The sequence below is a fragment of the Chaetodon trifascialis genome, chromosome 17, assembly GCF_039877785.1.
Source record: "Chaetodon trifascialis isolate fChaTrf1 chromosome 17, fChaTrf1.hap1, whole genome shotgun sequence".
In the NCBI taxonomy this organism is placed as follows: domain Eukaryota; kingdom Metazoa; phylum Chordata; class Actinopteri; order Chaetodontiformes; family Chaetodontidae; genus Chaetodon; species Chaetodon trifascialis.
In genome coordinates this window covers 8180725-8207554 of record NC_092072.1, presented here as the reverse complement: position 1 = coordinate 8207554, position 26830 = coordinate 8180725, and the positions used below count along the sequence as shown (strand labels likewise).

Here is a 26830-nt window from a genome sequence, read left to right as displayed (position 1 = left end):
ATTTGCACAACATAAATGTGCAACTACACCTGCCAATTGTTAACAAGACATTTGTTAAAGCAGAAATGGCAAAAATCACTGGTTTCAGCTTCTCAGATGTGAATATTTGCTACTTCTGTATGTCTTCTATAATATTAAACAGAACATATTTAGTTTTTGGACCACTGGTTGAACAAAACATACAATATGAATACATCAACTTGGCAATTTACTCTATTTTCTGACATTTTATATATTACACAATGAATCTATTAATCCAATATGAAAATAATGGTTAATGAATGAGTGCTGCGACTGTATGACGTATGACGGTCGTGCATCAGGGTGTAAGGAAAACAAGATAATATGAAAATTAATTGCCCTGAAAATTTCTCTTGGATTTTGAGGCATCAAAAGATAGAGAAACAGGGCACAGTCCCCCAGTCTGATAGGGAAAAAATACACACAAATGCGCAAAATCACTGAGTATGAAACTTAAGCTTTGATGGCAAATAGGACGAAACACTCTAATCGAACACAGGTTCGTTCACATTTAGCATCCATGACTGTATTTTATGTATTATCATCTCATTTCTCCCTCCTCCTCCTGCTACCGCCCGGCACTTTAGCGACGGTCCCTGGCGGCAGACATCACGGCTCGCACAGCCCAGGGGAGGAGGGATGGAGCTGAGATGGACAGGGAGGGAGACACCGGCTTACGACGTCAAAGGAGTACAGACACACACACGCACACACACACATACACACAGAGGGAGAGGGAGAGGAGAGGACAACCAACCAGACTGCCAATTCCCCACGGTCTACTGAAGGAAGCCTAAATTCATCTATCATACACTCCTCATTCAGCAAGGCTGGAGGGAGATCTGTTTATTTTTCTATCAGATTTATTTGAGAGGGGGGAAAAAAAAAACACGGAGCATCTGTCAGGAAAGAGCAGAGAGGAAAAAAACAACAAGCAGATCTGGAAAAACACGCTCATGCCGAGGAGAGGACCGTCGCTGGATGTTACTTGTGTTGTTTCAGGGGGGGTGCAGGCCTAACTTGTTACAGGATTCAAAGACGCTCTTACAGACAAATGAACTGAATAATTGAGATTCAATAAGTAAATAACAGCGGGGGGAAGAAGAAAGGCATCCACTGATTACGCCGATTCTTTGCCACGAACAGCACCACAGGTACGACGCTCTTTAACTCTCTGTTGTTTTGTGTGAAATCATGTTCGGGTCATTGTTGTTGTCACCCGTGTCTTGACAAAGAGAGCGCGGGTCTCCAGCTGTGTTGACAGACACACTGTCATGTTTCTGTGGGGGCTTCATCTGTACAGGCGGCCTACACCGAATTCAGCGCAAGGGAGGATAGTGTGTACTATTATTTACTACCGTATCACATGCATTTGTGTTATTCTTACTATTTATTTCAAAGGCAGGCAGAGAGAGCGTCTCTCAGCTCTGTTGCAGGGGATCATGATTATTGATCCCTCGTGTTCACGCACTGCCAAGAATATGAACGTATAATCTCATTTTCTCTAATTAAATTATGTTTTTCTTTGGTGTTTTATGCAACTAAAACAAAATTGTGCCTTCAAGTGTTGAAATTACGCCCAAAAAAATATGTGTCATTTCATTCAATTACCTCTAATAGAATTACACTATAGAATTTATGGTACTTACAGCTCTTCTGTGTGATGTGTGATAGTCAACAGTTATCTTATATTCATTCAGAATGGAGAATTTTACTCATTAAAATGTTAATATCTCAATAGGTATCATAATGAACGTGTTGCTTGTGTGTTTTACTGTAATATCTGAGATTAAACTCCTTAAATGTACGAGCAGATTAGGGCTGCCACGTCTCTAAGGGTGTAGAAATGATTATTTCGGTCTCCCATCCCCACTGAAAGCTCCCATCTGCACCTCCATCCCTGGCCTCCTGTTTGCACCTCCTGTGCAGTGTGAATTTAAGCCCGCAGGCTCCTGTCTGCTCCTCCTGACCGCCTCCTCCACTGTGTGTGTGTTATTATTCCTCTCCAGACTTCTCAATGAAGGAGCCTGATGCAATCAAGCTCTTCATCGGGCAGATTCCCCGAAACCTGGAGGAGAAGGACCTGAAGCCCATCTTCGAGCAGTTCGGCAAGATCTATGAGTTGACGGTGATAAAGGACAAATACACGGGGATGCACAAAGGTGAGGCAGGCGTCAGGATAAAGAACCAAGAGCTCCCTTTTGATGGGGGAAAATATCGTGTTAATTAAGTATTCATTATGTGGGAAGGTGGTGGTGGTCAGGGTGGTCTTACTGTATGTGTCCTCCAGTTAGGGTTTAATTCCCAGTGAAAGGTTAAACTGCTCCTCATTTGTCCCTCTGGAGCCTCTTTAACGACCCCTTTGAGGCCAAAACCTGATGTTTAGCACCATCGATCTAAAAAAAGAAACCGGATTTACAGTAGGTGAAAAGTTTCCGAATATTTTTTTTTGCTGGACGGACTAAAATATTGATCAGCCTTGAGTTAGATTTTTAAAAGCGAGGCGGTGATTCAGCCTAAGCACATCCAAGCTGAGTCAACGTAAGTCCATTCACCTCGCTGAAAGGGAAGTCAAGGCAAACTCCACTCTTGAGCCTTTGTCAGTTTACTATTTACACTGGGGAGCTAACGACGAATGAAATGTGGGAATAGTAAAAGCATTGTTGAAAACAGCGCAAAACACAAATGAGACACATTAAGTCGTCTGGATGCTGCGATTAAAAAGTGCGCGCTTCAGAGACAAATGAGTCAATTCAGACTGTTGGAATTAAAAGAATATAAACCTGGAATCAAAGGCAGGGTAACGTTTTGCACGGCGCTCCCCTTTATCCCACGTCGCCATTACCAGAACAGCAGTTTTCTAAGATCAATCTCTCAAAAAGTATTTTGTCAGCGCGTAATTGGTTCCTTGTGGTGATATCAGTCAGTTTGTACAAGTGTCACCCACTCCCACTGCTGTGTGTCACATGGCGAACAGGCTTCTCGCGTTTTGGAAGTAAAGTCTCAAACACGTTCAAAATCCTGTTTGACAGACGGACGAAAGCTGGTTAAAGGGATCTAAGATAAACAATGATCCTCGCTGTCATTTCTAATGCAAATCTGAGCGCCGAAAACAAAGGCTTTTATGAATCAGTCATTTGGGAGACGTATAGGCCAGGTGGTATCAGTCCTCTAACACCTATAACACCTATTCTGCATAATTTTACATATTCATGACTTGTGGGAGCCCTAAAGGTTAATGAAGGCCTTTCTCTATTATGTGGGACTGCATACATTTTGCTTGACCAGCGTGATATTAAATACCCATTCAGACAGCTTGTGTCTGAATAGTCTCCAGGTATTATGATTTAATAATCCCATAGATCTCCGGTGCTACCGGGCGAGCTATTTAACAAAATGCTCATTGTTTGTATTTTCATTTTTTTTGGCTCTGTTTCATGCAGCTCTATCCACATATTAATAATGACAGCCTGATTAAAGCTGAGGTGCATTTTTAGAAATTTTAAACACACGCTGACCCAGAATTGCTGTTAGATAAAACCAAAGCACATATATGAAATGGCAGATTTCTAAAAGCACAGTGAACTCCAGCAGCATGTCCCTGCCTGCAGGCTTTCAGGGCAAATGGCCAGTTAAGATTAAGTTACAATAACATGCCACTGCCAACTCTGACATTATACACAGCGTATGAATCTGACATAAAAAATGCATAGGCTCATAGTAGCTGATCCTCTGCTGCTTGTCTTTGTCTCCAGGATGCGCCTTCCTGACATATTGTGCACGTGAGTCCGCCCTCAAAGCCCAGAATGCACTGCACGAGCAGAAGACACTACCGGGGGTGAGTGTGCCGCTGTTTTTTTCGAGATCCTCAACAGCGCACGTGCATGCATGTAAAAAAGGGTGCAGAGTAACTGGCGTGCTAGGCTATCTGAACGCACCGCACAGACGCACGAGGACACGCAGTGACGCAGGAAAATTAACTGAGTTTGACGTGCGGGCCTGACTTCCCCCTTTAGCTGATATGCTCCAATAAAGGTCAGGGGCTGCTCTCCCTCTTATGTTTCATATGTGATGCATCCAGACATATCCATCCAGTTAAGGCATGAGTCATCTTGCAACATGTCACGGGTCGAAAGAGACAGCTATGAGGCTCGCTGCTGGAGTGACTTTGCCAGTTCTTATTCTCTGTGATGTTTCTCTTCCTTTCTGCGTCTCCGTCTTCCTCCCTCTCCTCTCCCTCTCGCTCCTCTCCTCTCCTTCTATCCATCTCTCCCTCTGAATTCTAATCAAAGTTAAACCTAGCTTTATTAGCATAGCCAGGCAGCAGGTGTGCTGCCAAATGACATTTCCAGAGCTAAATATGACATGACAGCCGCGTCTCTATAATAACCGACTATATGAGAGACAAGGCGACAAGGCGAGGAATTACTGAGACAGAGTGTGCTCCCAGACTTGCTGCTGCTTCCTCTTTTACTAACAAGGCTTTACCCCTGTTTCCTTTTGGTTATTTTTGTTGAAATCTACATCATTCACTTCTTTTTTTTTTGGCCCTGTTGAACGGCAGCTCATGACCATGTTTTTTAAGGGAAGAGTGAGCAGCGTAGGGCTGCACCTAAAGATTGTTTTCACTATCGCTCACCTTTTTTTTTTTGATTAATCGATTAATTGTTTAGTCTGACAATGTGATGATGGAGTCAGATGTTTTTGGTTTTATCCTACAAAACAGTCCAAAACCCAGAGATGTTCAGTTTAATTTCACAGAAGACTAAGAAAACCAGCTAATATCCACATCGGAGGAGCTGCAACCGGCTGCTTTTTGACATTTTTGCTTAAAATAAATCAAAGACTGGTCGGTTAATCCATCACTCAATTGACAGAAAATGACAAACTGACTATTTTTGATGAGTCGTTGTAGCACCTCTCCAGGCAAAAAATGCAAAATGTTCTCTGGTTTCAGCTTCTCACATGTGAGGATTTGCTGCTTTTCTTTGTCTTATGCTACAGTAGATGGAATATCTCTGAATTTTTGCCTGTTTTCAGACCAAAATAAAGCATTTGATGGCGCCACCTTGCTCTCTGGGAAATCGCGATGTCCATTTTGATGGCCACACAATTAACCGATTGATGATGGAAATCATCAGCTGAAACCCTAAAGCGGACATAAGCACCAGCCCTCACATTTTGAGAAGCCAGCAAATATTGAGAAGTAAATGATCACCTGATTATTTAAAGTGCTGAAGATTAGCTTATTGATTCGCAGTGTTGCATTGTTGCACCGGCAGGCAGGGGGCTGTGGGGGGACGTGGGGACAGTTTGGAGGAGCGGGCTGGTATTAGGGTGGCAACAAAAGAAATCCCATTGTTAGCGTGACAGTAGCGTGACCTTTCTGACCTCTCATAGGGGATCAGCGGGACCCAGTGTCCCACAGCTAAAGCTCTCTCCCCCCCGTGTTTCCACCCCAGCGGCTCTCCTCCTCACAACCTCTTACCTCTAAGCCGTGCGGAACAAGCTAAACCCTCCTGTGTTCCCTCAATCCTCCCCCCCCGACTTGCCGAAAGAGAGAAAAAAAAAAGACGAGAACCATCTTATTAGCTCCATACACGCCCACGCAGACAAGAACTGCTTCCCACCCCTGCTACCAGCTGTGGTGTAATTGTCATCTAATTGCACCTGCACTGCCAAAGAATAATTAACTTTGGCATCTCATGGCCAGGGCGATACAAAAGAAATAACATGAAGGCAATTATAGGACTGAGGGGAGAAAGCTTGAATGAAAGCACACCTGAATGTAGAGAAAGCTGAAGGATGTCATTAACACTCAGCACCGCTTTTTTTTTTTGCGTTTCTCCTCTCTGGGTCGGTCTTAAGGCTTTTTTTCTCCTCTTGTTATTTCACCGTTTTTACCTCCTTGCTAACAATGGAAGAGGAAGAAAGAAAAAGAAAGAGAGAGAGAAGTCAGGCAGGGGCGAACAGATGGTTGTTTGAGAGTGGCACCTGGCCTTGTGTTTAATTTCAGGTGAGAGAGTCCGTCTCTAAGTGAGAGGGGGAGGAGGAGTGTCAAAAGCACATTCAGCCAACAGTGAGGAAAGAGCGAGAGAACGGTGCGGTGAGGAAGAGGGGGGGAGAGGAAGAAGAAAGAAAAGGCAGGAGCAATAAACCAGACTCACTCGGAGAGGAAGTGTGGAAATGGAGGCTGGGAGGAGAAAAGATTCCCTCCTGAGCTGCACGCGCTCAATCCTACTTGAACATCTTGTACTCTTGTCCCCTCTGCTCTTATCTCTTTATCTCTGCACTGTCTCGGGCCAGTTTGTCTGGCCAAGTCAGCCGTTGTGAGGCTCGTAGAGACAATAGCGTCCGCTCACGCCACATTAAAGAGAAGCCATTTTACACGGCAGCCTCCAAAAGCAAACTTACGTCTCCACAAAGATGACTAAGTCACTGTTGAATGAGCTTAATGATCCAATCATGCTGTTATTCTCCATTAAAGGTCATGAAAGCTGAAATGATTTGACATAATCAACGAAAAATGAATCTGCAATTATTTTCATAATGCACAAAATCAGCTTTTCCACCTTTTTTAGGAGTAAATATTTTCAGGGGTTTTTTTGTCTTCTGTGACAGCACATAGTACCTTTGGCTTTTGATCATTTGCTCTGGGAAGTCCGTGTTTTGTTTTGTTTTTCGCTATTTTCAAGACCAAACATCAATCAATTATTTGATCAAGACAATCAGCAGGTGATAGGAAAAGTTTGCATTTTGTGAAATCTTCTCATTTGCTTTCTTGCCAAGACTTAAATGAAAAGATCGATACCACTCTCATTGTCTGAACGGTAAATATGATGCTGCAGCCAGTTTAGCAAATTAGCTTAGCATAAAGACTGGAAGCAGGAGGTAGCCTGGCTCTGTCCAAAGGTAACAAGATCCACTTCCCCTCACCTCTAAAGCTTGCTAAATCAACACACTGTAGCTTGTTTGTCTATGAGCCAGGCTAGCTGTTAGCCCTTGTTTCCAGTCTTTATGCTAAGCTAAGCTAACAGGCTGCTGTCTCTACCTCCATGTGTAGCATATGGACGTGAGAGTGGTATCAATCTTCTCATCTGACGCTCTGCAAGAAAGCAAATTAATGTGATTCCTAAAATGTCGAACTCTTTGTTTGATCGATAAGGAAAAGACTTGTCAGTTGCAGCCCTAAATCTCCTATCTGCTTCAGTAGACACACAATATATTGCCCCTCATCAGCACTCACTTACTTGAATTAATATTTGCGACAATGCCTCACCGTTAATTTTAAATGCAATAAGTATTTAATAATGCAACTGTGCCCGAGTGAGAAAGTAGCTGTGTGTGTTTGGTGTATATTTGCATGTGCAGCGGGGGAAGGGAGGGCAGGTGTTCGCACTAACACGGTTTAATGAAGGGTGTGTGTGCTTTTGTGTGTGTGTCTGCGCGCGCGTGGCTGTGTGTAAATGTCTGTTTGCTTTTGTGAGCATGTGTTTCCGTGGAGAGCACACATCCAAGGAGATGGATGGATGGACGGACGGACGGCTGGATGGATGGATGGATGGATGGAAGTTGCTGGTTTTATTATTTGCTCCTCTCAGGTTTCTTCATTCACTGTCTGCCGTGTGTGTGAGAGAGTAAAATCTGAGCTGCGAGGCCTTCTGTGTTAAAGCTGCCCATACGAGAGGAAAGAGTCCTCTTTGAGTGGAACATCTGACTAAGCCTGACATTTACTCAGCCATAAGGACTCAGACGGAGCAGACAGTGGGGTTTTATCAATAGTCTGAAATAAATGCACACGCTAAATATAGCCCAGGCTTTTTACGCAGGATATGAGATAGGAAGTTGTAGTGCCACAGTGTTGTGCCCTTAATGTCTGAGGAAGCGTTCTGCAGCAGAAACACATGGGCCACGAGCAGTTGCACAGTGATAACAGTCTCTGTTAGCACTGCAGACTTTGCATTTTGGCCTTTTTTTTTGTTTTGATTCCACAGATAAATAGGTAGGAGCTCACATTTAATTTGCAACAAGGCAAGAAACATGACAAAAACACACAGTGGATCAGATCTGGTTCACCGAGGCCCCGAAACACGCTGAACACGAGCTTGTGAGATACTTCACGTGTCTGACAATAAGCAGATAAAGCAGCGGCTCCATATGTAGCTATGTCTTGATGTCAGTGACTTGCCGGGATGATGATGATGATAGCAATTAGCGCGCCTCAGAGCGAATGTGTTCACTTGATGAATCTATCTGGAGCTAAGTGTGCATTCATGCGTCGATTCATTTACATATGCATGCATATCAATGCGCGACAGGGACGGTGCAGGCCAGGCGGCAACAAAAAAAGGGCCCGTCCTCTGCACGTCACTCTGGGGCGACTGTAATGATGAATGCAGATTGGATTTATAGAGGTGGTAAATGGGTGTGAACCAGAGAGAAATCGGATAAATGAGGGGAGGGTGGGGGGAGGGGAGGACGAGATGAATGAAAGTTTGACATAATGAACAGTGGGTGGTAGTAAGGGTGGAGGGGGGGTTGGAGGTGCATTGAGGCAGTGCGTTTATCAGCTTAAATACAGACATCTGTTACTGAGAAATAGTGTGTTTTTTGGGGGGTAGGGGAGTGTGTGTGTGTCTGTGTGTGTGTGTGTGTGTGTGTGTGTGTGTGTGTGTGTGTGTGTGTGTGTGTGTGTGTGTGTGTGTGTGTGTGTGTGCGTGGCAGGCAAACACACACAAAAAGTGTGGAGAAACTCATTAGGCTCTTAGAACTGCACATCTTCTGGACTACGGTGGAGTTAAAGCGCGTAAACCATGCCCGAATTAAAAAAAGTCAATAAAAAGGAAAGTAGGACATGGACCCTATCTGTACCCACACACCGTGATTCGCTTCTTTCCCCCCCTTCTGCTCCACTGAGTCGAGTCAAACAACACTTGACATGAATATTTAACAGTCAGAAGAGACAAAACAATTGAGAGTCAACTTGAGCGTTGTTAGAAATTTACTCTTTGATATTCAGTTTCTCCACTTTGAGGGATTTTTGTTGGCTGTCTGACAAAAAACGGGGCTGAGTGTCAGCTCGGAGAGCTGTCAGCTTCGTCTTGATCCTGGACAGACTAGTGAACCCTGTAGGAGCAGGAGACAACACTGGGAAGCAGCTTTGACACTGAAGACCGGCTCATTGATTGAATATTATTGAACTGTACAAGCGGTGCGCTGTCAGTCTCTTTGTGTTTGATTGATTTAGTGACTGGCTGAATTCACCAGAAGGTAGAGTTTCTCCCTGCTTTGTGTGCCCCCCCGCCCGCTCGCCCGTGTGTGTGTGCGCATCTGTGTGTGCATCCACGTGTGGCAACATTAACAGAGCGTACTTGTGCATCTCTGCTGTTTTGTCCCTGCTTTGTTCCAACTCTTTGTGCGAGCTCACAATCATCTGCGTCTATTAATCTGTTTTTTTTTTTTGTTCTTCTTCTCCTTTTTTTTTTTTTTTTGCCCCGCGAATATACCAATTTCCACCTGTGCTTGTTCTTTTCCCCCGGGTGAATTCACAAGTGCGTCCCAGCGTAAGTGCATTTGGAGGTGGATGGAGAAGCGAGGGAGCAAAAGCAGCAGAGACGGGAGAAGGGGGGGTGTGTGGGGGGGGCAGGTTGATTACGGTCGCAGGTCTCGTTGCCTGGAGACGGCGGGGACCAGGGATGCCAGGTTGCTAGGCGACCGGCACGATGCAATGACCAGCGCTGTGTGATGGAGCGGAGGGGAGGCGAAGACGGAAAATTGTCTTTGTGCCCCCCGCCCCACCCACCCACGCCACCTCCAACTCTGCCTCCCCGCTGTAAATGTTGTTGAAAGAGCAGGAGAGATGGTCTCCGCTGATATATTCACCATTCAGGGAGGCTGCTTTTCAGGGCAGACAGGCAGAATGGATCGAAACTGGAGAGAAAACAGGCGACAGAAATGTGTCACCCTCACGCAGCAGCAGCACTGTAGACTTAACGCTGGCTGCGCTGAGCTGAGAGTATAGAGATTATCGTGTGCTCTGCAGGTCATAATGGAGAGGTGAGAAAAATATCATCATCGATATGTTTTACTCACTCCGACTGTAAACGGTCCCGTGTCTGACGCACGTTCACATCTGCTGTAGTAGATGGAAAAGCATCCACCCGGGAGCGAGTGCCACTCCTCGGTGCATATAGACTTTGATGTTTATGGGAGGAGGGGGGGGTCACGCAGTATGGCGAAAGGGGTCGAGCTGTGATTTGATTGGATAATCTATGGATTTAATATCTCATAATCCCAGTGAAATCCCCCGTGGCATCACAGAGCGGAAAGATTAAGTATGTGTAGATGTGTGTTCATGTTGCTGTGACCGACAGGGGCAGACCGACGCTGCCTGCGTGTGTGTGTGTGTGTGTGTGGGAACAATGAATGCGTGTTTAGTCAGAGGATGATTGTATATAATATCTGCGCGCCGTGTTTGGAGATGGAGCGGAAACACGCCGGTGAAATGGGCCGTTGATCAGGCAGGTTTTGCCTGTGTGTGTTGTCTGTGCACAGTGTGGGACTGTTTTTGTAAACAAGCATGAGAGAGAAAGGGGAGGGGAGGGGAGCAACAGGAGGAGGAGGGGAGAGAGCAAATTACTGTAAAGTGTGTATAGGCTTAGAGGGAGATATTTCTCTCCCTGCTTGTGCATCTGCTCTCGAGGCAGCGCCAACATTCAACAGGCACGAGCGCTGCCTCCATCATCTTTTTTTTTCCTTTTTGCTTTGGTGTCTCTCATTTTTCCTCTCCTTCTCCGCCTCCCCCTCCTCCCTCACACACCTAATCCCCCTATCTCTCGACCTAGAGGCACCCTTTGTCCTCCTCATTTGTTTTTCACCCACCTTGTTTACCTGATGCGGGGCTCTCATCGCCGGGGTTGCCATGATGATGGCCACGCGAGCGCGGTCTTCGTCAGAGCCGCGCGGCCGGTTGCCGTGCCGATATGAAGTGGCGCAGCCTTGATGGCCTCCACTTCTCACTGTTTTCCCTCTTGTATATTCTAATTCCAATCTCCTGAGCCATCTGCTGCGCCTCTCCTTATCACCAGCACCACCACGGCCTTCTCTGTTTGTCCTCCTGCGGTGAACTATATGGGCCATGGGAGTTTCCTCGGGCATCGTTCAACGATGTTATCAATCAAAGATGTCACATTAAATTACTGCCATGAGGTTGGAGCATTAGCATTGATTCCTTGACTCAACTCTGAGATATTTCACCAGGAATATCTCTCATCTTTATTTCTGATACGATGGTCAGTATTGTTTTCAAAGTCTATGTATTTTGGATCACATATTCAACATTAACTAATCGCTTATTAGCATGAATATTAGTGGCATATTGGCTCCTTATTAGTCATTATAAAACAGCTATTAATACGTAAGTCTGGGGGTTATTAAGGATTAGCTTTAGGTTATTAAGATGACAATTCATGCACAACAACCAAAACAGGGTCATGCAGAATAAGGCATTAATAAGTGCTTTATAATGATTAATAAAGAGCCAGTGTGCTGCTAGTTTTAGCAAACAGCAGGTGCAGTTTACTACATGTAACTGTCACATTTGCTGAATAATGGACGGACAAATTGGTGTGTGTGAACACATTACCTCACACTTTGAAATGTAGGCCAGTCCTGTGTGTCACATCCCAGACGAGCACACCTGACCATATGTGCTTTAAAGAAAACTGTCTGCATATCTGAGCAGTAAAAGATAATGCCATCAGCTGTGATTTATGTTTACGGCTGCTGATGTGTAATGACGATATGTGAAACACTGACAGTAAATCTAAAAGGTACGAGCACAAATGTAATCTAATGGGCAGCAAAAGAGTGTAGAGAAAACGAAAGGTGTACAGTAAATGTAGAATACTGCACAGGTGTGCATAATGTGGTACTCTGCACAGTTGTTGCACACACTGTAGTTGTTGCATTTAGTACTGTAGGTGTGCAAATAGCAGAAGAAGTGATTGGGATGGTGGTAAACAGTGGATAAAAGACAGGGAATGAAGGCTTGTATAATGACTTAGGTGATATTTGTTATTTATCAGGTTGACGGCAACGAAAACATTCGTGTGAGGACGAAACCATAACTATAATTTAAATAGGAATTACTATTCAGTGACTGCAGGAGCGGACGCCCACATTTGCTTGACTGATTGGAAGGTGGTTTTGAGCCTTTGCTCCTCCGTCTCCTCTATCATCCTTTTAATTGGTGCAATCAATTGGACGCCCTCATTGAGGAGACACAGGGGCCCTCTGCAGCCGGCGTTGCTGGTATTTCGGCCGTCGGTCCGGTACGGCGGGGCGTGGAGACAGACAGTGTTTGTGCATGCGAGTCCTGGTGGCTGAGCGCGACCGCGGCACCGATCAATGGTGTCTCCTGGTGACCAATCACAGCGGATCAATCAGTGACACAGGATCAGTGACTGGCTGAAATGTCACCAGCTCCATAATTAAGACCTTCATTAAGCCAGAGTTAACAGAGTGTCACTCTGCTGCTCTCACCTCGACTCCTCACCAGCATCGCCCTCCTCCTCCTCCTCCTCCTCCTCCCCCTCCCCTCTGCTCACACACACACACACACACACACACACACACACACACACACACACACACACACACACACACACACATCCCCCCACCTCCATCCTTTCCTCCATATGCTCCGTTCCTTCCCCTCAATCCCTCTCAATCCCACCCTTCTCTCATTTGCCCTCTCTTCGTTCGTTCTTTTCTTTATTTCACTCAGCACCTTGTTCCACCGTTTTCTCGCTCCATACATTTGAAAGGCGAGGCGCCGAGGCACTGATGTGTGCACAGTTTCATATAGGGGTTTTGTTAAATAGAGGGGAGGACAGAAGTAAAGAAAAAATGGCATTTCAGCAGCTTGTCTTTTGATGAATTATGAAAAGGTCGCCTAATCCTTCTCTCTGTCATGTGTGCTGTTTCTTTCCCTTTGTCATTCTTTCATTCTTTTTTTTCCAGATATTATTCCTTCCTTTCTAACCCAGTGTACCCTCGTCTCCGTCTCTCTGTCAGGCTCAGAATGTCTCACTATTCTGATGCTGCGTGCTCCTGTAATCCAGATTAGCCGGCGAGTGCGCTTAATCTTATCACTTCCCCAATCCCGCGTGGGTGTGTGCTTTTCCTGGTTTTGTGTGATAGGGGGAGAGGGAGCGATAGACGGCAGGATTAGAGCAGATTCTGAGAGAGACTCGGAGAGAGTCTGTACGCCACTGCGAATATAATATCACACGTATCGGTGTCAGCCGTGGTCTGCTGGAGTAGAGCTGGCAAAAAAAGGAGAGGAGGGAAATTAGTGGGGGATTGTAGGAGGTTGGAGCACAGGCCAAATTCACTACCATCCATACATGCACGCTTATGTCACTATTACATCATATTACAGCATTAAAAGCATTTCCGGATGGGTCACCTTCAGTTAGTACATCATCTTTGGCAATTTACAGCACAGCAGTGGCCACATTTTCATTGATTTTTCCCTGTTTGTCGTGTATTTATGATCGGCAACCCTGGCCTGTATTTAAACTGACTGTGCCATGTGACCTCTGTCTCTCCAGATGAACCGTCCAATCCAAGTGAAGCCAGCGGACAGCGAGAGCAGAGGGGGTAAGAGACACCTGTCCCCACCCACAAACACAGCACCTGTTCAAACAACACCTTCGCAGAGCGCACCGCCCGCCTTGCGTCCACACTCAGAGAAGGAACGTTAAAGTGACGCCATCCGAATGAAGACAGGATGATTTAGGACATTTCTGCAAATGATTCAACGCAACAATTTGCATAGAAAATATGAAACATTTCATCCCTTCAGCAGATTATTGTTTTGCATTAGCAGGGAGGTTCTGGGACACAAATTGAGCTCTGGACTTTTGTCCAGACCAGCCCACGTACCGGCCCACGATTGGCTACTACTTCCTTGAATGCAATTGGATAAAGCTTGCTGCTAATACGCAATATTATCATTAATGCTGCCCTCACTCCCTGCACACACTATGTCCTCCTACTCCAACCTTGCAGTTAGCCACACAAAAGTTCAACAGGCTGGGCACGCGTACCGCCCAATCAGATAACACGTCGATGTAACGAGAACTAGCCAGTCACGGCGCAGCAGGGCGGGACTTGGCGGAGAACCACTGAGGGCTAAAAATAATGCTGCTGCATGCTTCAGCTACAACAAGTGTGCTACACTGCTGGATTTGCACAGTTTTTACAAATGCAATTAAGATCCTTCTGTCTTAACATCCAATCAATCAGTCCCCTAATCAGATTAGTTTCACCCACTTTTCAACACGCGTGAGCTCACTATTCCACATTTAGGCCGTTCCCAAACACTTAAGGCATCATGTTTTTGCATTTTTCCGCTCACTAACTATAATTCATATAGATTATACATTATTGCAGAGTGTACCGTAGTTTTACGGCAGCTGTTTGAAAGGTCACGCGCTCTAAGTTTGTATTTATGTCTTTTTCAAAGAAGACATTTTGACTTGTCACAATGGGAAAAGTCACAGGAGTAAATCATAAAATAAATGTTTCAGAGCTGCTTCAGATTCAGGGTCCTGGTTTTGTGCATGCTGGCTGGCTGTCTTACTTGGACACTTGAATAGAGCAGAGCTATTGCTGATGTTATTAGTAATATAGTTAATCATAGTCAAATTATCTATTGAAGATCAGTTACATGATTGGTTAATTTTCTCCAGCGTTTCAACCCTTTCAGACCTCATTTTTATCTTACCCTGCTGCCAAACACCTAAAGAATAATGATGCTGTTTCACCACAGTGCACATATAATAATATACTTTGTTGTGTTGTGTTAAACACATTGTGGTTGAGGGAGGCTATTAGTTTCCCTCCATTTCAGTATTGTATGACAGGGAGCTTGGAGACACTCGCTCAGTAGATAAACCATCAGTCAAAGCTGTGATATTAGTCTCGGCTGTCAAATCACAACATTTATACAAGAAATGACCAAATTGTGCTTTCTCTTTGTTTGATTTTTGAGACCACAGCTCTTGAATTCAGTGCTTTTCAGCCGCCAGCTCTCAAATCCAGCACGTTAACACCCCACACAGAGAGACTTTTCCAGTGAAGCCATATTTTCAACCATGTAACAGTTGCATAAATGTGACAAAAGAATAAAGACAATGACATCTTCACTGTGACTGATTCTGTATCCCAAGCTTTTAGTCTCTTGACAGCTGATTTTCATACCGTGCTGAAATGAATGGGAGAGAAACGGTGGTATGTTTTAGGGAATAGCTGCAAGAATGTAGCGTGTATGTGATTTGTAGTGAATGGGCTGAAACATGCAGAAACACTGGTCTGATCCTTCGCAGACGGGGACAGACGGAGCAGCTTCTCTGACAACACAGAGGGTGACAAACATTTGAGTCACCGCCAGATGCTGTTTGTTTGTTGTGATGTTCCTGTTACTGCACCCTGGTGGCGCTGTGAAGCACTGCAGGCTGATGCCCACCCTGCTTTGTAGCTGGTTATCACACTGTTGTTGCTCCGTTTATTCATGCATGTACGGTGACATGGCACTTCTCCCTCTCCTCCCTCCTTCTTCACTGCCTGTATCACCTCCGCAATCTCGCTCGCATTATCCACACATTACCCTCTTTTCCTTCTTCCCATCCTGGCGACCTCCTTCCCCTTAGAAGACAGGAAGCTGTTTGTGGGCATGCTGGGAAAACAGCAGACAGACACCGATGTGAGAAAGATGTTCGAGCCGTTCGGCAGCATAGAGGAGTGCACGGTGCTCCGCGGGCCCGACGGTACCAGCAAAGGTAACGTCTGATCGTGCCTGAGGAAGGGCACCAAATCAGCTCAGTCTGATGTGGAACATGCAGACGTGCACAAACACATAATATGAAATAAAACAGCATATGACACCAAGAAATTGGCATGCATATAATTCATTCTGACAAAAAAAAAGCACATTCAACCATCTCTCTGCTTTGTATTTCTTTGAATAAAAACACCTGTTTTTAAAAACTGATAGATGCCGAGCATCTCGTATCATCTGGGAAGCTTTTCCCAATGTTAGCCCCACACTTTCGAAGGATTTAGATCCAAAAGAGCCACATCTATGAACGAATTTTGCTTCGTATTATACCCATTCTGGCCTGTAGTACACTCAAACACCTTTAAGTAGTCGCATGCCTGGCCATTTAAGCATTTACACACAGGACTTCCTGCTAAATACTGCACCCTGTTAGCAATGTTTAACCATTTTAGTGATTTCAAATGTAAATATATGTAAAAACATCAAACATATCATCTTATTTAAATGATCCAGGGGTGATCAGACTACCTAAAATGCGAGGCAGTAAATTCAAATTTGCCCAACTGCATAAAACAATTAGATTATTTTACCCTCCACTGTCTCCAAAACACCCTTAAATCAGGTTTCTTTTAGCTCTGAACGTACTGTAGAACGAAATTGTGGCAAAGTGAGTCCAGATCACGGCCGTAAAAATGCGACATTGACTTAGTTTAACTGTTTGTATTTTTATCCAGCCCTGAGAATTAAGCCCCCAGCACATTAGGATCACGTGAATCTAAATTAACATTGTCACGTACTACAATGCTAATGTTATTTGCCATGTAAATCGAAGTCCGGCAGCAGTTCACAGATGCTGGATTTTTCTGCGTTTGTTGCATGAGGCATGACTAATGGTGCAATAGGTTTTATGGGTCATGGCTAATGATGCGTTTGGTGGTTTACGGTCTGTGATTGAGGAAGCAATGAATGTCTTGTGGACCATGTTTAATGACGCCACTGTAACTGATGAACCACTAGATGTAAAACGGCTCTTAATGTATTTTTAAAGAGGAGTAGTTTTTGTATGCTTTGTGTGCGTGAGGCCATGTTTAATGACGTGTCATTTCGTGTAGGGTGTGCATTTGTAAAGTACCAGAGCAACGCAGAGGCCCAGGCCGCCATCAACGCCCTGCATGGGAGTCGTACTTTACCAGTGAGTCCACCCACACAGAAACACATGGTCACATATGTGCTCAAAAATGTAGATGGTCCAAATCCAGTCATTTACACACTCAACATGGTGACTCAGCTAACAGTCACCACTTCTCTTTTCTGTCCCCCTCCTCCACACACACACACACACACACACACACACACACACACACACACACACACACAAGTTTCCATCACTTCTGGGCTCATTACATAGACTTACATTAGTTCCATGGAGACTGAATCTAACCATAACCACTACTTGCCTGACCTAAATCCAACTCTTCAGCCTGAAATGTGATGATTTACATTGTAGGGACTTGCGTTTTGTCCCCATAAGCAGCATAACAGATTCATGTCTCCACAACATGAGTAACACACACACACACACACACACACACACACACACACACACACACACACACACACACACACACACACACACACACACACACAGTCATGCTTTTTTCTGCTGTAGGTGATTTGTACTGTGGTTCACTTAATGTGAATATTTCATTAGATTGTTTTTTATTTAAAAATCTGCGGAGAGATTTTTGGCATTGCTTTGTAGATCTGCTAGGAAATGAGCGTTTAGTTTCAAAGCGCTGAGCGGTGATGTTCGTTCTCGATGTCGAGATTGACGTGCAAAGCGTCAGACAGATGGAGTTATGAGTTTGAGTTTTCCCGTTTCCTCCGCAGGGCGCCTCATCCAGCCTGGTGGTGAAGTTTGCCGATTCAGAGAAGGAGCGAGGTCTCCGGCGGATGCAGCAGGTGGCCTCTCAGCTGGGAGTCATCAGTCCCATGACCCTGCACCTCGGGGCTTACAACGCCTACACACAGGCTGTGAGGAACGCACACACGCACACGCACGCACACACACACACACACACACACACACACACACACACACACACACACACACACACACACACACACACACACACAACTCACATTCTACACAAGGACAGTAAGTGTGGCTGAGGGGTCTATATGCTCAATTTAGTAAATATTCAGAGTGAAAAACAGAGCAAATAAAGTTACACTTTTGCCTTCTGGTGGTCTGTGAGGAACAATTTTGCAGCTGGTTGTTGGTCCACAACAAAACCGTCAACAGAGTTTTTCTTGACACAGATGTAGAAGTGCTGCAGTAGAAGCTGATGTGACTACAATCCTTTTCTGTCATGCTTCCCTTCACGAGCCAAAAAATGTTGGCGCTCCCACCCCACAATTTTTAACAATGACAGGAAAGCGACGACTAAAAAAGGATCCAAGGTGAATTTTAGTGAAATAAAGGTCAGCACGATCACCAGCATGAGCGTCAGCTAAAGGGAAAATAAAGAAACAAGAGTTTAAGTTGCTCTATATGAATCATATATATTCATAATCATAATCCCTAAACTTATTTTCACTCCCCCTGTCATCCACACCCCCCCTGCAGTTGGTCTGTGCCCACCCGGGGGGGGGTTTTAATGTTTTAATAGAAGAGTTTTAATGTCATACTAGATGATTTTAGCTGGGAAAAAATGCAATTTGCAACGCAGAGCAAAGCCACGTTACTACTCTCGTCGTTGCTAATTGACCGTTTGCTGCAAATGGTCTCAGATTTGGCTCATTTACATTTGTTCAATTTGCAATGCTTAAAGAGGTCTGACAACCTCTTTAGCTGTGATGGATGTGTTGATTGATAGCGATGTTCTGTACATCAGTGAAAAGTTAAACAACAACCCAAAATACACTCGCTCGCTGAAAGGGGCTTTTCAGAGAGTGCAGGTAAAGCCACAGAAAAGCCGAGGCAGGATTTAACGTAATCATTAGCCTGATTTGGCCACAGTGACTGATTATGAAGACCTTGAAGCGTCTGGACGGGTCTGCTGAGCAAAACAGAGTGAGTCACCAAGGACAGTTGGTCTGTGTTATGTTTGCAGAGATGTGGCCTTCAAATATATCGACTCCTGTTTGAGGTTCAGACTGGAGCCACTGCAATTATATTAAACATGTTCGATTTTTATGACTGGGTTATTTGAGCTAGTTAATAATGGAAATCTAGAGGTGTGTCAGCCTACAGCTGTAATCTAGAGATTTTTAAAGTCCTCTGGTGTTTCTTTGCTTTACAAGCCGGAGATTACACTCAGAGAAGACTCACAGCCCAAAGTCTACACACAGATCGCTCTAAACCGACTCTAAACTCTGAATCTCCTGACTCCCGCCCTCTCCCCTCCTCTCAATCACGACCTCTCCCTCTGTCCGTCCTCCAGCTGATGCAGCAGCAGGCCCTGGTGGCGCAGTCGGCCTACCTCTCTCCTGTTGCCACGGTGGCAGCGGTTCAGATGCAGCAGCTCGCCGCCCTCAACCCCAGCAGCATCATTGCCACGCCGATCGCATCCATCACTCCCTCCTCAGGTAATGAGAGGCAGAGATGTCTGGCCCCGGCCAGCCTTGATTAGATTTCTGCTTGAAATATGAGGACAGATACACAGGAGCGGTGGACCTAAGAGGACAAAATAACAAACATCTATTTTGTAGAGTTTTTCTTTGCAGTCTGTCATGATGTTAGCTTTTACATTTAAGGTGGAGAGGAGGGTAAAATGTGAGGGTACCTGCATCCCGTAAGCACTTATAGGATACTGAGGATACCAATGTTGATATCTGAGAATTTAAAAATTTTGTGTTGTGACCAATTTAAAAATAAACTTGGCATTGCTCTCTGGTGTAAAAAATATCTAAAGACTTACTACTTGTCAGCTGACATACAGTATATGTCGATATCAGTATATCTGCAATAAGAAATGACTGATTTATTCTTTGGGCTCCACTCCAGATCTTGACTGCAACACAGTTTTTCATAAGCTTTTAAATTTCAGTTCATTGCTAAATCTGTTCATCTGTAGTATGTAATGTCACAACGACTTCCCATCAGAACTACTTGACCCCAAAGTCTTAACATTTTGTACTTGTACCTGTACAAGGAAGCCAGAAAACATCAGCAATGAGCATGTAGAATAATATGAAAGAGAGGTAGCAGAAACTGCAAACTAATGGAAGTATGAACAGCAAACACGCAGACATCCGAGCCCCCCTCAGCATGAATTTATAATAACCTGGGTGATCCCTGAACGTCTCATTTAACAGTATCATCAGGCCAATTTTTTCATTTGTTCAATATTAATTTGCTTAATTTGGTTTATGATCAAATAGCTGCAAAATTAGTGCCTAAGCTGTATATTGGGTTTAGTGCTAATTAGCCTAATAAAAGTGTTAATGCATTTCCTGTTTTTGCATTTTTACATCTGTGTTTGCTAGCATCCTTCTTTTCTTTTTTTTTTTTTTTTTTTTTTTCCATATTGCCGTGTGTCTTGGCCCATCACAGCCACCTGTAGATTCAGTGGAATAATGTGAGACCGTGTGTGCGTGTGTGCATCATTAAAAAATGCTCCATGCTGCTGCTAGAGGTCAGAAATTCCACAGGGTACCTTTATCATCAGCATGTTAGCATTGTCATTGTGAGCATATTAGCGTGCTGATATTAGCATTTAGCTCAAAGAACAGCCTCTCAGAGCTGCTAACCTGGCTCGATCGAACGTATTCAAAAAAGAAATGCCTTAAACGTGTCTGCAGGTACCAGCACTCCACCCTCCATCGCAGCCACACCTGTTCCTGCTCTGCCTCCACCAATCGCAGTGAACAGCTACCCCTCTGTGCCAGCTCCACCCAACGGCCAATCAGCTACTGAAGCCCTGTACACCAACGGGGTTCATGCCTATCAAGGTATGGCTGGAACATCCTTCACAGCTGGAGCTGCGCTAGAGGAAGTAAAGAATAACTGTGTCGCTGTCATAAAATATTCCTCCTCCACAGATTCACAGGCTTCCTGTTTCGATGTGCAACAGCGATGGTCTAATTAAGAAGAAATGAAATTAAACTAAAGCGCTAAATGTTATTTGGGGCGTGCTGATGTGCCCCAAATAGCATTCAGGATTTGTGTGTGTGTGAGTGTGTGTGTGTGTGTGTGCGCTCACGTGCATGTGTGTGTGCTATAGCAGTCGGTGATGATATGTTTGTTGTGCCACAGCTCAGAGTCCTGTGCTGGACCCCCTGCAGCAAGCTTACACCGGCATGCAGCACTACACAGGTGAGCCTCGCGCTGTGTTCGATGTGTCCGCTGTAACACCGTAAATTGTGACATAAACTGACTCTTATTTCTAGAAATGTGTTGCCACGTACTCGTCTTGCTGCTGCTCCTGATAATAATGTGCATATATGATTTGAAGTATCAATTTGCGGGAGAAGAAAGAAAATTTGAAAACTTCAAATTGATTTCAGATACACATACAAACAAATGATCTTACAGATATTCTTTTCTGTTACATTTTATGGAAGTTGTGGCCACTGGACTTCGCTTTAATTCCTTGAAACAACCTTTTGATCTGAGTAACCAGAATGCAAAGCAGCTTTATGTAACATAATGGAAAGCAGCTACATTTCCTCTGCGCTCTGCAACGTTGCCTGTGTAAAGTAGAAATGTACATCCAAAGTCAAAACATGCACATATATTACAAAATGTAAATAAGTTGCAGCTTTGTAGAGTGAGTCATGCATCACAAAATATATGCAAAACATCTCCCGGTTTTAGCAAATCTGTAGGTGGGAATGCAGCTCCGTCAGATGTTGTTTTGAGGTAAAACTGATTAGTTTGCAGTCGCTGCCTGCCTCACCGCTGCTCTCTGCTCACCTGCTCCTCCTCTCCTCCAGCCACCTACCCCGCTGCTTACGGCCTGGTGGGGCAGCCGTTCCCCCACCAGCCCACGCTGGTGGCCCAGCAGCCGCAGCAGCCGCAGCAGCTGCAGCAGCGAGAAGGTAAACTCAAAGAGCACCGATCATATCTCAGAGAAACATTCCAGTGGTTCTGCATGTTTGAGCCCACTGACCACAAATCACACACTTTACATCACAGACAACCTTTCTGCAAACACTGCTGTTCTAAAAGTGGAAAAGGTCTTGTTTGAATTATGTAATTTATCACAACGATAAAGTCTCCATCAATCTTTTGGCTGCAGCTGATGATTAGTTCCATTGTTGTCCAATCTCTACAGTGTTTGTCTGATTGCTTGATTACTGTTTAGTCACTAAAATGTCTGAGCCCAAGATAACTCTTCAGATCTCTGATTTTGAGCGACTAAGAGTCCAAAAACCCAAAGATATTCAATCTATAATGATATAAAGCTGAGAACAGCAGCAAATCCTCATATTGGAGAAGCTGGAACCAGATAATATTTTGGATATTTTGCTTAAATTCAATCAATTATCAGAATTGTCACAGATGACTTCTCTCTGCTTCAACTAATCTTTTCAGCTGTAGTCAGAACTGCTGTATATTATCGTCATCCCAGAATTGTCTTCATCGTCCATGCTTAAGCTGCATTAACAAACAATTAAAATGCAACCCTGACAAAAATGAATGGAGCCTGGAAACAATTAGCTTAGCTTAGCACAAAGACTGGAGAGAGAGGGAAACGCCTAGCCGAGCTCTGTCCAAAGATTTTTTAAAAAATCTGCTTACCGGCTCCTCTAAAGCTTACTAATTATTGCTGGTAGGCAGATATTGTTGCATCTCTTTCCTCCAGCTTCCCTTTTTAATGCTAAGTTGAGCTAACCAGCTGCTGGCAGTGCAGTCATATTTACTGTGCTGACACAAGAGAGGAAAGGAATAAATGTTTTTCCTAAAAAGTAGAAAGTTTTGATTTTATGTCCTGCTCTATGCAGCTATTCTACACTTGCAGTTTTTACTTACCTGACTTGCCAAGTAAAGCACCTCTGAGTATCTCCAGCACTCTGCAAATAAAATGTGCTATAATTGCTGCACATGGTGTCCCTCACACCAAATTAGCTTTGAGTGTTTCCTTGATTATTTTCACTGGTCGCCTCACCCTTCTTGTCATGCCACGTCTCTGTGTGTCCGCAGGTCCCGAGGGCTGCAACATCTTCATCTACCACCTGCCGCAGGAGTTCACCGACTCTGAGATACTGCAGATGTTCCTGCCGTTCGGAAACGTCATCTCTGCAAAGGTCTTTGTCGACCGCGCCACCAACCAGAGTAAATGCTTCGGTGAGTCACTGTGAGGGTAATGCGTGTGATCATTATTGTCACCTTGTGGTATTTAGAAACTTTCCTTTCTTTTTTGAGATAGATGCAAAGTTTTTGCTTCGTGTACTTTCTCCCTCTTCTCCCTATAAATGAAGCTGCTGTTGCCGCACCTTGAATGTCTTTGCCTCTTCCATTCTGTCCCTTCCTCCTCAGGCTTTGTGAGTTTTGACAACCCATCCAGCGCCCAGACTGCCATCCAGGCCATGAACGGCTTCCAGATCGGCATGAAGAGACTGAAGGTGCAGCTGAAGAGGCCCAAGGATGCCAACAGGCCTTACTGAAGGAGGTGAGCGATCGTATATTGACGTATTTGTGGAGATGGGGTGGGCTCGGGGAGGGGATTGATAGACAGCTGGAAATGTGTCTGGAAGTAAAAGAGACAGAGTGGATGTAATTGGGGGGCTCAGTGCTTAAATGGCTGTCTTTCATGTGGAACTGAAGAAGTCAATAACCCTACAGTAGATTAACTTTAATTAGGAGGCTCTACTCTGAAAATGCCATCAATTTGAAATAGACTGTGTAAGAGTGGCTTCAGTGTGTAGGGGCGCTTTGATTGAGACTTTAACTCGGCTCAAATCTTCTGTCTAACCAGTGTTCTGTCGCAGGGTTGACTGCCAGCTGCTGTCCGCCATTAATTTTTTGTTTTACTTTTCGTTTATTGTTTTTGTGCTGTGCCACATGCCATTTTTCCCGACAAAAACATCCCACCACTCTCAAGACTGTCCCGTCCACACGTATGTCGTGGAGACGTGCGTCGCTATGGCTACGGTTGCCTAGCAACCGCTAAAACCTCCCCCCCTTCCTTCTCACTGCGTTGTAAGTTAATTGGCCTGTGTTGGTCGCTGTGGCGATATTGCCTGTGATGGTTGCCATTAGCAGTTTTTCTTTTGGGCCGTTGCCTTGATTCACCATGCTCAGCTGCATGGCGGGTTACTGTGGCGACCATGAACTGTGTGTGGTGCGTTGTGAGTTTCCTCTTATTATTTTGTCCTGGTTTTAATCCTTGCAAACACTGATCAATAACTGTCACTTTACCTCAGCATCTGTAAGCAATTGATTATCATGACATGCTGTTCTTTTTTTTTTTTTCTTTTTTAAAGTCCTCCAAAAGCTTCAGTGCTAAGAGCTAAATTAGCCTGCTGTCCATCAAATGTGGATCTATTAGGATTTTTAAAGGCTTTTAGACGTTTTGGTTTCTGATCAGCTTCCTTTCTGTTGTCTGTCATGATTATCATTCTTACACGTTCCCTCTGTTTAGTTGGTTGGTGTGGTAGTTTTCGGTGAGTGCGGGGTTTTGTTTGGTTGTAACTCAATTCCAAGTGACTTTGTGCCTGAACTGTTTGGTTTTTGTGAGACTGAAAATGTACTGGACGTGCCCCTGTAAATGGTTGACGGTGTATTTGTGTGTGAGCGACTGTGCGGGTGCGTGACATCCAGAAGGTGCGTGTATTCATATTCGTGTGAGTGTCTTGTGTTGACTAGATGTGGAAAAATGTTCATGTGTAAGTGAATGTGTGTGTGTCGTACCAACTGAGACACTAACCTTACTTTAGAAGGTTTTGGGTAAAGCTGTTTGGTTCCTGTGACACGTGCTGCTGGCTGAGGAACTGCATTCCTCTGTAGAAATTCTGGGACTCCCAAAAAAAAAACACTGATAACCAGAAAATACTCAAATTCAGATCATATATCCAGTAAACATTTAGAAAAACCAAAAACACATAATGTGTCTCATGCACAGGGTATCTGCTGGATTGATTTGATTAAATGTTAGCTATTAAAAACCTAAAATTTGAAGATGTTTCTTCTTCTGAAATTAAAAAAATGCGCAAGTTTTAATTCATTCATTCAACTAAATATTTATCATCTTCCTCTGTAAGATCTTAAACTCTGCCACAACAAATCAATACATTTTAATTAACCCCTTAACACACAGTCTTCCTCCTAATGCACCACTAAGGTCGTAAAGTTAAAGGCTAAATATGAAAAGCTAATCTTATATTGAAGCTATATGTATTTTTATGGCTGCTCTATTTGTCCAGATTTCTTCTGACACACATGACATCTTTGGAAATTTTAGTCTCTCAAATCAGAATTATAATTCAAGAAAACGAAGTGAGTTTGAATAAAGTTTGTAATAACTGCTTGTTAAGGGGTTTTTAACGTAGTCAGTATATAAGAAGATTAACGTTTACTGCTCTGATGCACAAACGGTCTTAAATTTAGATGAAGTGGCTTTACAAAAAGCCACAAAAAAGTCAAACAGAGATTTTTCTGGTAGCTGCAGATGCCCTGTTTGCAGCAACCCACATCCCAAATAAACTATTTGGTGGATGATTTGAAATCCTCCCTGAGAAACCACAGTTTGGTGAATGACACAGCGCTGAATATCATTAGAATAAATGTAAAATTACCTCCAACTGTTTCCTAAAAAATTGGAGAGTTTATCCCCACCAGAATTCCTACTGTGCATGTTCTGAATTAATTTGCCTGCCAAAAGAGTTGACACACTATTTTCTAAGAACGTGCATACACTTGCAGCAGTGTGACTGTCATTATTCGAGTTGCATGGACACTAGTTGATTATGAGACTCCCCTGAGACATCAGTGCAAGCAGTGTGTATTGCAGACACCACTCCACTTTCAGAGTCTTAAATTGATGTGTTTGATTGCTGTGATCTGGTTTACAAACCCTCTGTGCTCTCTTTTCTTCTCCCCCCTCTCCTTCTCCTCTTCTTTACCTCCAGGAAAACCTAAGAGTTCAATCAAGAAAACCACTTGGGATGTCCCAGCCTTTTTTGGTTGTTTGACCAACCTTATAGCACAGGAGCTACACTTCACAAAAAGCAGTATCACGTGTATGCGCTTACAAAAACAACAATAACGGCAGTAATATCAGCAACAAATACATCAACCGAATCAGCATCCGCAATATCAGAAGTGCTCCAGATTTCCTATCATTCCACAGCTGGATCCATTTATATTATGTACATATTCTATTGTCGGCAACAAGATCTACATGTTAAGAAAAAGCATATCACTGATGTTATTCTACTGAACAGGGTTCTACTGTATAGTGTGATTTGTGGTCTATGGCGTTAACAGAAGGCCAGTCTGCACAGTCGGAGGCAAAAGAAAATACTATTCTGTATGATTACCATTGGTAATATTGTTATGTAGAGTTAGTTTTATTATTTATACGTAAATTAAAAACATGGGGTAATTAAAGCGGAAGACAAGTGGATTTCCTCTCACTGTACATACCTTGGTTTCAAAAATGGAGTTGACTGACTTCCCGAGTTACAATTCTCTGCTGCCACTACTTTTCAAATTAACAAAGCGGAAGGAAGGGCTGGGAATTTTTCTATCTTGATTTTTTACGTTTAATTTATTTGGTAATCAATTTGATGAGGGGGGAGATGTGTCAATTTCTTTTTTAATTTAAGAAGAAGAAGAAGAAAAAAAGAGGATTCTGTGGTCTTCAAGACAATGAACACACTTATTATAGAGTTTTTAATTACATAAATGTACCTATGGAAGTAAAAAAAAACAAAAACATAATGTTTCTTTATTTATTCTCTACAATCGCTGTTTTAAAACATGTCTTTAAAAGAAAATAAAGTACAATTTAG

At 43.9% G+C, this 26830-nt stretch overlaps 1 protein-coding gene across 4 annotated transcripts; it reads left to right on the top strand.

Moving 5' to 3' along the window:
- The first annotated feature begins 608 nt into the window (after positions 1 to 608).
- celf3a (cugbp, Elav-like family member 3a) lies at positions 609 to 26830 on the top strand. 4 transcript variants are annotated; one of them, XR_011603248.1, is made up of 15 exons: positions 656 to 1175; positions 2031 to 2183; positions 3777 to 3859; positions 13638 to 13686; positions 15744 to 15869; positions 16981 to 17060; positions 17759 to 17902; positions 19315 to 19459; positions 20675 to 20824; positions 21129 to 21188; positions 21809 to 21913; positions 23019 to 23162; positions 23355 to 23487; positions 23920 to 24017; positions 25946 to 26830. XR_011603248.1 is itself a non-coding variant. In XM_070985353.1 (14 exons), the coding sequence occupies exons 2-13, from the start codon at positions 2039 to 2041 to the stop codon at positions 23480 to 23482; spliced, it is 1359 nt and encodes a 452-aa protein (XP_070841454.1). In that variant the 5' UTR covers positions 609 to 1175; positions 2031 to 2038; the 3' UTR covers positions 23483 to 23487; positions 25946 to 26830. The 4 variants fall into 4 exon arrangements, 2 of the variants coding, with proteins under 2 accessions (XP_070841454.1, XP_070841452.1); XR_011603247.1 differs by having other exon boundaries at positions 681 to 1175; positions 15741 to 15869; XM_070985353.1 differs by lacking the exon at positions 23920 to 24017 and having other exon boundaries at positions 609 to 1175.

Excerpts from the sequence above, each read along its gene's own strand:
- celf3a (XM_070985351.1), top strand. The coding sequence starts at position 2,039 with ATGAAGGAGCCTGATGCAATCAAGCTCTTCATCGGGCAGATTCCCCGA. Across the intron at positions 20,825-21,128 it reads CGGGGTTCATGCCTATCAAG|CTCAGAGTCCTGTGCTGGAC; the intron begins GTATGGCTGGAA and ends GTTGTGCCACAG. Across the intron at positions 23,163-23,354 it reads CAACCAGAGTAAATGCTTCG|GCTTTGTGAGTTTTGACAAC; the intron begins GTGAGTCACTGT and ends CTTCCTCCTCAG.